Source organism: Setaria viridis, chromosome 9 (genome assembly GCF_005286985.2).
Source record: "Setaria viridis chromosome 9, Setaria_viridis_v4.0, whole genome shotgun sequence".
In the NCBI taxonomy this organism is placed as follows: Eukaryota; Viridiplantae; Streptophyta; class Magnoliopsida; order Poales; family Poaceae; genus Setaria; species Setaria viridis.
The window spans coordinates 31901144-31910850 of record NC_048271.2 but is presented as its reverse complement, the minus strand read 5'-3'; the positions used below and the strand labels follow the sequence as shown (position 1 = coordinate 31910850).

Here is a 9707-nt window from a genome sequence, read left to right as displayed (position 1 = left end):
CTATATTACAGACTACTAAGCCAAAGATTGATTTTGTTCCTCATTGCTGGTTTAACTCTTAGAGTGACCAGCTTAACCTCCTTTTCGAAAAGATATCTCCAGGCAGCAAAAGAGAGGGATGCTCTATCAAAGATAATATCATTTCTATGATACCAGATGGACCAACAGGCTATGATTATGATCTCTCTGAAGAATGCCTTACCAAAATCCTGCCTGGCCTTGAGATAGAGTACACAATATATGCCCAAAAAGATCCAGCATGCCTTGCTGAATGGGCAATCAAAAAACAGGTGATATTTAATCTCTTCTAGATGCTCAATACATAGTATACAATTATATGAATCCAAGAACATGTGTTTCCTCCTCAGCAAGTTTCCTGTGTGGAGCCTATCCCTGAGAAATAGCCAGAAGAAAAATTTATATCTATTTTGCACTAGAGATTTCCACATCCACTTGAATAATGGTGAGGCTGGCAGGGAACCGTGCAAACTGGAATAAGCTTTCTTGGAGGTAAACTCTGATGAGACCCAGATATATGACCAGACATCATTTGGCTGAGAGTGATGATGTACTTCCTGTAGTAACTGTTGAAGAGAGAGCTGCTGTTCAGTAGCAACAGCAAATAGGGGCAGCCAGTAGTTTATTTCTATAGAGTTGCAGAGATATTTCTTAACTGATATGTTTTGATTTCCGGCAAAGGAGAACAATTGAGGGAACTGCCACTTAAGAACTCCAGGATCCAAAAGATCATTCCACAACATAATTGTATCCCCTTGTTGAGCTTTGCAGGTGGCAATCATGAGATAATTATTTGAGAGAGACATAATGTCTCTCCACCAAAACGAGCCAACTTTACTTCTAGCATGGGGTGGAATTCCATTTTTGTACAGACATTGCCATGTAAGCTGCACCCATGGCAGGTCGACCTTGTTATAAAATTTGTGTAGGAACTTGAGCAGTAGGGCAGTATTGTGGGTTCTGATATTTAGGATGCCAAGACCACCTTCCTCCTTGGATCTGCAAGCATATTTCCAAGCTACCAAGCAGCCACATTTCTTTGGTAAATCCCCTACATTCCACGGGCAATGCTTTCTGTACTTGTCAATTTGAGTGGTAATCTCCACTGGCAATTTCATAGCACACATATAAAAAGTGGGCATGGCTGAGTAGATAGAGTTTACTAGAATCAACCTCCCTAAATATGAAAGGAATTTTGAGATACCCATAAGGTGTTTCTCCATTCTGGTCAAAATTGGCATGAAATTAGAAACTGGTGGTCTAGTGGTACCTAAAGGTAAGCCAAGATATGTAAAAGGCATACTCCCAATTTGTCAACCAAAACATTCTGCTAGCTTAGCCATCTTGGCATCCTCCACATTTATAGGAACCAGGAAGGACTTCTCAAAGTTTACCTTTAGTCCAATGGCAGCAGCAAAGGTTATCAAAATCCCCTTAAGATTCACTAGCTGCGTACAGTCAGCTAGCTGGCAGGATTAATAAAGTATCATCATCATATTGCACTATTGGGAAGTCACCACCAAAGTTGGGTCCCAAGGAGTGAGAGATCAGGTCATTGCAGCAGTTTGATTGACCATTGACTGTAATAGATCAGCTACCAAGACAAATAGTAAAGGTGATATTGGGTCTCCTTGTCTCACTCCCCTTTTGCACTGAAAAGGTTTACCTGGAACACCATTCAATAGGACTTAAGAGGTACCTGAACTCAAAATTCCCTTGATCCATTTTATCCATCTTTCAAAAAATCCTTGTGCTTCATAACTTGAAGGATCACTTCATGCTCAATTTTATCAAAAGCTTTCTCAAAGTCCTACTTAAGGATAACAATCTCCCTTTTGGACTTGTGATAGATGTGAAGAAATTGAAATGCCTAAGCCAAACAGTCCTGGATAGTTCTTCCTTTAATGAAGCCATATTGATTGGTGTGGACCTCTTCAAGAATAACCTATTGTAATCTATTTGCAAGAAGCTTGGTGAGAAATTTCAGAATATAATTTAGCAGAGAAATGGGTCTACAGTCATTGATTGTTTGAGGGTTATCCTTTTTGGGAATGAGAGTTATAAGGCAGCCATTTATGCTTGTGAGATCAAGGTCTCCAGAGGCAAAATCATAACAAAGTCTGATGAAATCCTCTCTAATGATGTGCCAGCACATTTTAATAAAGACCCCATTTAAACCATCTGGGCCAGGTGCATGATCAGGAGGAATGTCTTTGAGAACATCAGCAATTTCCTTAGCTGAGAAAGGATAGGACAGAACCATCTGGAAGAGTAAGTTCTGCAATGAATTTCCTCCTATATGAATATGTAGCCATGGCCTGAAAGAGCTTAGTGTTTTCATCTCCAAAGATAACCCATCTTTAAGTATTCTCTATTTCCAATAGATCCTCTTGGCTTCCAAGAGCCTGCTAACATGTTACTTGACCAGCATTCTAAATTTTCTTTCTGCAGCACTAAAAGGAGAAATAGTTAGATGCAACCAACATAGCCTGATAAGGCAAACTTCGTAGACTGTCTTGGGCGAACCTGCGGAGGCGCTGTCATTTTGGAGTAGCTTTGGGATCAACGTTTAGAGAGTGCTCAATCAGTTCCTTGGGTACACCGGGCATGTCAGCTGGTTTCCAGGCAAAGATATCATGGTTAGCCCAAACAAAACTGATGAGCGTGGTTTCCTATTTAGGGTCTAGCCCTGTTCCAATCAGAGCTGTTTTAAAAGAGTCGCCGGTCTGGAGATCAACTGTTTTGAAGTCTTTCTCGCTTGCTGGTTTCACTTTTGTGGACCCCGACTTGTTTTCTGGGATCTCGAGTTCTGTTGGGTGAAGTTTCTTTGAAGCTGTGAAAACTTGTTGCATAGGGCTGGGTGCTTGAGAGGTTGCGGCAATCTCCACGGCTTCGGTGTCGCACTCGTAAGATCACCGTAGATCTCCTCGTAGCGTTAGTTCTCCCTTAGTCCCCGGCATTTTGAGTACGAGGTAAACGTAGTGTGGTATGGCCATGAACTTAGCTAAAACTGGTCTTCCGAGTATGCCATGGTAAGATGTCTCGAAGTCAGCGACTTCAAATCTGATGTACTCGGTTTGGTAGTGTTCCTTAATTCCAAAAGTAACTAGCAGGACGACTTGTCCTAGTGGTATGGCTGCGTTTCCTGGTACGATTCTGTAGAAGGGTGAATCTATTGGAGTGAGCATTTCCGTGATGTCAAGGCACATCTTCCTTAGTGTTTTGGTGAAAATGACGTTGAGTCCGCTTCCGCCATCAATGAGTACATTTGTCAGTTTTGATCCTGCAACGATGGGATCGAGTACTAGAGGGAATCGGCCTGGCTCTGAGAATTTTTTCCACTGGTCCTTTCTGCTGAAGGTTATGGGTACCACTGACCATTTTAGCAGTGTTGGGTCTGTTGGTTCGATGGACATGATTTCCCTAAGTACCAGTTTGTTGGACCGCTTTGATGGGGTGCTTGGGATTCCGCCAAAGATGACGTTGACTATTTTGGAGGGAGTCTGGAAGTCGCCCTCTCCTTCTTCATCGTTGTGGGCCTTGTTTTTTGCCTTTATCTTTATTCTTGTTGTACTCCTCAGGAGGTGGTGGTGCGGGCAAATCTTGCATTACTCGACGCATGCTGTAGCAGTCTATTGCTGAGTGTTTGCTAGTCAGGTGCCATAGGCACTATTTTTTGAGTAGTTCGGTGAAGCTTGGCCCTTCATCATTTTTGCGGGACCCCTTCTTCCCTGAGTTAGTCATGGAAGCAATGGTGTTGTCGGGTTTCCGTTTGCAATTTTGATTACTCGAAAAATTGTTCCGAGTATCGCTGTGTCGATTTCTATCTTGGTCGTTGTTGTTATTGTCACGTCCGCGGTTGCGATGGGAGCTGAACCGTTCTCGCTCTTTGTCTTCTTCATTTGCCCATTGTTGCACCATGACTTTGAGATCCTTGACATTTGCCGGTTCTCATCTGCCGAAGTCTTGGTATGTTCATCGATCGTAGAGGCCATTTTAGAAGCACTCGATGACGTCTGTTTCTGAAATGTCGACTATAATGGCCTTCTTTTTGAAGAATCATCGCAAGTAGTCACGTAGTGTTTTGCCTTCTTTCTATTTTACTTGACTTAGGTCGATCTTGTTACCCGGTCTAGTCATGGAGCCAGCATAGTTGTTGGTGAAAGCTTTTGTCAAGTCTGCCCAAGAGTCGATTGATCTAGGCTTGAGTGACTCAAGCCATGTCAGAGGCACGGGTCCCATGCATATGGGAAAATGGATGACTTTAGTGTCATTATTGCCCCTAGCTGCCTGGACTGCCAACGAGTAGCATCGGAGCCATTGAATTGGGTCTTGCTTGCCGTCATACTTAGTGATTCCTGTTGGTTTGAACTTTTCGGGTAATCTTGTCCTCATTACCCGATTTGTGAAGGCAGAAAAGTGGTTGTAATTGTCGACTTCTCGCTCACGTCGACTGTTGATTATTTCTCGCAGATCGCTAAAATTCGATACTTCATAACTTTTCCAGATATGGTGAGGACTTTTTGCGGAGTTGGTGCAGCTGACCTCTCCAACATCTTTTTGTCGTACTGGAACGTTGTGTTTACTTGGACCTTGGCTATGTTGCCTTGGTTGGTTGACTACTTCGTTGTTGTTCCTTTGTACTTCGTGGAAGTCGTTGTTAACTGCAGCACCTTTACTGCCCTCTTGATGAGCTGTAATGTGGGGAACAGACGGGATTGGTGATTCCTTGTCGAGTAGCTTGTAAGCTTGTTCCGCGAGTTGTGCAATTAGTCCGTTGCCTCGCTGCGCGAGTTGAGCTGTGACTTCGTTGTCTCTGTCTCGAGGTATGAGTATTGATATGAGGTTGATCGAGGCAATTGCCGCGAGTGGAGTATTGTGTTCTTGAGCCTATACTGTGTCAAATGCTTTTTCAAGGTTTGTGATGGGAATGTTTGTAACCAGCATTTGTCGGCGTTTGGCCCGAGTAACATTGCGCATCCTTCTTTGGTTTCTTTGATCGGAAGTTTCATATTGCGGGGCGTTAGCTGATGACTCGTCTTCTGAGACGTTATCGAGTTGTGCTATCCGTCGAGGGGTTCTCTGTTGACTAGTACCCGCATTGTTATTTTGAGTAATAACGAAGACTTCCCTGTCTGGGTAGTAGCTTCCAGAGCTTGATGTTGCGATTTCCATGGTACTTTCCTTGCGGCTTGAAATGAGTGGGACGCCTTCCTGGTACGGGAGGTTGTCTATATGAGCGACGAGGCGTGACTCGTAGTCGCGGGCGAGGAGGGATGGTCTCATTCCTGGCCAGTGAACGAATCTGCCTTGCGATGTTGAAGTTATTACCAGACCTTGGGCTGGTCCTAATAGCGGGATCTCTGGAACGTAGTCCGAGTTGGAGTTGTCATCTTCGTCTTTCCCGTGTTCGAGTTGGATTCAAGTGAGGAGACCTTGGTAGACTTCGGCTACATTGCGGAGTCCGTATGGGAACCGTTTTGGAGTCGAAGTCGATTTGTAAAGTGATTGGGACCGACTAGTTCGAACTAGGGTCGAGTCTGACGCGTAGTCGAACTCGGGGTTGTTGATTTTGAAATTTCAGTTTTTCCTAGCCGAATCCTCTGTTTTTGGCTGAGAAAAGCTTTTGTTGAGGGATTTCTTCTCCTAGATGTTGATGATTTGGCGCTGAAACAATCCAGTGTTGTCGGCGATACAAAGCCAGGATCCGAAAATAAAAGTTGTGCCTGCCTCAAAGGTGAAAACAGGCTTGATAACGACAGGTGCCATCGAGCTCACGCAGAGAAACTCGACGAGCACCCCTACCTGGTGTGCCAGCTGTCGGTATTTTAGACCGGCAACCCGCCTAGGGGGTACCCTAAGTGGTCTTTTGTGCGGTAAGGGCCATCGAGAATCAAGGAGTCGATGGTCACGCAAGGAATACGATTTAGACAGGTTCGAGCCGCTAGATCGCGTAATACCCTACGTCCTGTGAGTTGCTTGTATTGATCTTAGATGAACTGGAGTTGTTGTCTTTGAGGGGGTCCCTGCTCGCCCTTATATACTCGGGAGGGCAGGGTTACAAGTTTGAATCCTAGTCGGGTACGATTACAAAGTTCTACTCGGTGTAGACCGAGTAGTTTCCATATGCAGATCTAACTAGTCCGAGTGGGATACGCCTCTTGCCGCGTAGCCCCCTTGTCTTGATTGTGTCCAAGTACGCCCCTTAGTGGGCCATTCAGGGCCTACTCATGGGCCTGGTGTGCATGCCTGATAGGTATGGGAGATGAGCATGCTTCCTACCATAAAAACATTACTTGAGATAAAGTACGTGGGGCAAGCCCACTTAAGAGAAGGTTTTGAGGGATAAGGGTACCCATGGGTCCCTACTGACCAGGATACTGGTCGGCCTTGACAAGTGGGCCCACTCAACCATGCCGTGCGGGCCAAGGCATGAAAACACATGGAGCAAAAGCTAGGAGGCCAGACGAATCAATTCATCCCAGATATCACGGGATACTTATTGTAAACTAACTCAAATTGCTTTCTATGTAACAACCGACTAGGATTAGATCCTACCCGATTGTAACCCTTGGTCGTCAACCTATATAAGACGGCTAGGGACACCCCCTTGAGGTTAACTCAACTCATCCCACCTCATGTAACTCTTCACATCTACGATCAGCAATACAATCCACCAGAACACATGATGTTGGGTACTACTCTCCGAAGGCCTGAACCTTTCTAAACCTTCCATCTTTGTGTTACCATTCGAGTTCTTGATCTTAAGATCTCCCCCGCCTACAAATCTACGACCTGGGTAACCCCCTGGTGGACTGCCGGTCACAAAATCTGACAGTTGGCGTGCTAAGTAGGGGTGATCATGAGATCCTCCCTAGCAAGCTCAATGGCATCCTGCCCCTGCGTCATCTTCCTTGAGAGCATGAAGAACTTCCTCGCCAACCCGATCCAGCTCCGCTTTGGGGGCATGTCGGTGGACTCCGACTCCACCACCTCCATCACCGACTCGTTCTCCGCTACCAGCTCGGCATCCATCGGATCTACGTCGATGGAGCAAGGCCATCACCCGAGGATCATCACGCTGCTTACCCAGCAAGTCGGCGACCTCTCTCTCAGAGAGGATCTCGCGCATCCTCGCAACAATCCACCCACCCATACCCTCCGATCTAATCGTGGGGCTAGATCGCATCAGCAACACCATTGCTGAGTGCATCAACCTCTTCGAGGTGGCACTACGCCCTGGAAGGTCAGTGTAGGGCTCTCCCTGCGCCCCTTTTGGCATCAAGAACTTGGTGAGCGAAATTCTGCACAACAAGGATGTCCACGGCCGAGTCGTCAAATGGTATGTGGAGCTCGGCGAATTCGACATCGACTTCTACCCACATCATGCGATCAAGTCCCAGATCTTGGCCGACTTCGTCGGCGAATGGACTAGGATCCAAGAGCCGCCCTCCCTGTAGAGGCTGGAGCACTAGATGATGTATTTTGACGGCGCCCTCAACCTCGAAGGAGCTAGCACAGGGTCCTCTTCATATCCCCAAAAGGTGAGCAGGTCAAGTGTGTCCTCTAGACCCACTACAAGGCTACCAACAATGGTACTGAGTACGAGGCCCTCATGCACGGGCTATGCATCGCTGCCTCGCTCAGCATTAAGTGCATCCTCACGTTTGGCGGCTCCAAGGTTGTCATCAAGTAGGTCAACAAATCCTAGGAGTACACCAAGGAAACCATGGATGCCTACTGCGTCGAGGTCAACAAACTCGAGGCTCACTTCGACGGTCTTGAGTTCCATCACGTCCCTAGAGAACACATCGTCATCGCCGACGTCCTATCCAAGCTCAGCTCGAAACATGCCCAAGTCCCGGTCGACATGTTCCTCCAGGTTTTGAGAAAACCCTCTATCAAGATATTGAACCTGGACGATGGGCGCGCACCTTTCATCGCATTTATCACCGACAACATGTCTTCGGAGGATAAAGCCAAGCACGAAAAGCTCGCACGACGCAGCACCAACTACGTTGTGATTAGTAAGGAGTTGTACAGGAAGGCTGCATCTACCAGCCTTTTGATGAAGTACATCCTCCACAACGAAGGCCTAGAACTCCTCCATGAAATCCACTCGGGTTCGTGCAGGAACCATGTCACCTTGGGCAATCTAGTCGGGAAAGTGTTCCACTCTAGCTTCTACTGGCCAAATGCTATCGCCGATGCAAAAGAGCTCGTTCAGAGGTGTAAAGGGTGCTAATTTTTCTCCAAGCAGCAGCACCTCCCGGCGCAGGCCCTGCGCACCATCCCGCCATCTTGGCCCTTCGAATGCTGGGGGATAGATATGGTCGGCCCTTTCAAGACCGCTCTGACCGGATACACCCATATCTTTATGGCAGTTGACAAATTCACCAAGTGGATTGAAGTCAAGGCTATCACCAGCATAGAGTCGGCCAAAGCTACTCAATTCGTTGAAGAGTTCACACACCGCTTCAGGTTCCCCAATAAGATCATCACTGACCTAGGCAAACAACTCACAGGATTCGAGTTCTGGGATTTTTGTCAAGACAACCTCATCGACGTATACTACTCCTTAGAAGCTCACCCACGATGCAATGGCCAGGTCGAACGTGCGAATGGGATGGTCCTCCAATCCCTCAAGTCTCGCATCTTTGACGACACATCCAAGTACACCACCAAATGGCTCCGCGAGTAACCCTACGTCATTTAAAGCCTCCGCACCCAAAAGAGTCCGGCCACTGGCTACACCCCATTCTTCCTCGTCTATGGCTCAGGGGTTGTACTACCAATAGATGTAGCCTTTGGTGCCCCACAGATTCAATACTACAAGGAAAGGGAAGCAAAAAAGAGTCGGCAGGTCGACATCGATAGCTGGGAAGAGCATCCTGTGGAGGCCCTCATCAAGCATGTGCAGCACGAGCTGCAGATTTGACGTTACCACGATAGGAATGTCCTGGAATGCTCATTCAACTTTGGTGACCTAATGCTTCGCCGGATCTAGTCCACCAAGGAGATGCACAAGTTGCCAGTCCCAAGGGAGGAGCCCTTCATCATTAAAGAAGTCATCTAGCCTGGCACTTACCGGCTGCAGTCGGCGGACGGCTCAGGCATCCCTAACCCGTGTAACATTCAACACCTGCGATGCTTATACCCTTAGGATGTTCAAGCTATGTACTCTTTATACTTTTTACATTGAATAAATAAAACCTCAGAGGTTCTTTGCGTACCCACTACCTTCTTGCTTTCTTACCCAAGCTCTTATTAATGCTCGGGGGCTGTCCGACCTGATCGACAGACCTCACCCTCGCCTTTACGCTCGGGGGCTTTCCTCGCTATGTGCCGACCTCCAGGTCCAAACATTTCTCCTACCCCTCTCAAGGTTGTGCGACTAACTTGTGTGGAAGGCATCCTAGCATGTGAAACCAAGGCAACCTTGCGTTCGCCCCCTCTACAAGCTCAAGATCCGCTCTAAGCAGAGTGCTGGCTAGGCAAGGCTAGACGCTTAGCAGCTACAGGCCTAGGCCACATGGTGTCCTATCAAACATATCAAGGGAGGAAGGATTTTTGTCTTTACATAAGTTAATTGAGTAGTTTACTTGTCTCATGACACAGATTGATACGCATCATAGTTTTTTCTATTACAGGTCCAACTCCTTGACTACCTGCTCCGCAGCCTGTTGATA

General features: G+C 46.8%; 1 protein-coding gene across 1 annotated transcript; it reads left to right on the top strand.

Moving 5' to 3' along the window:
• The first annotated feature begins 7747 nt into the window (after positions 1-7747).
• On the top strand, positions 7748-8719 carry LOC117835531 (uncharacterized). Its single transcript, XM_034714888.1, has 2 exons — positions 7748-8141; positions 8403-8719. Exons 1-2 carry the CDS (start codon positions 7748-7750, stop codon positions 8717-8719), a joined length of 711 nt encoding a protein of 236 aa, XP_034570779.1.
• Positions 8720-9707: the final 988 nt, after the last annotated feature.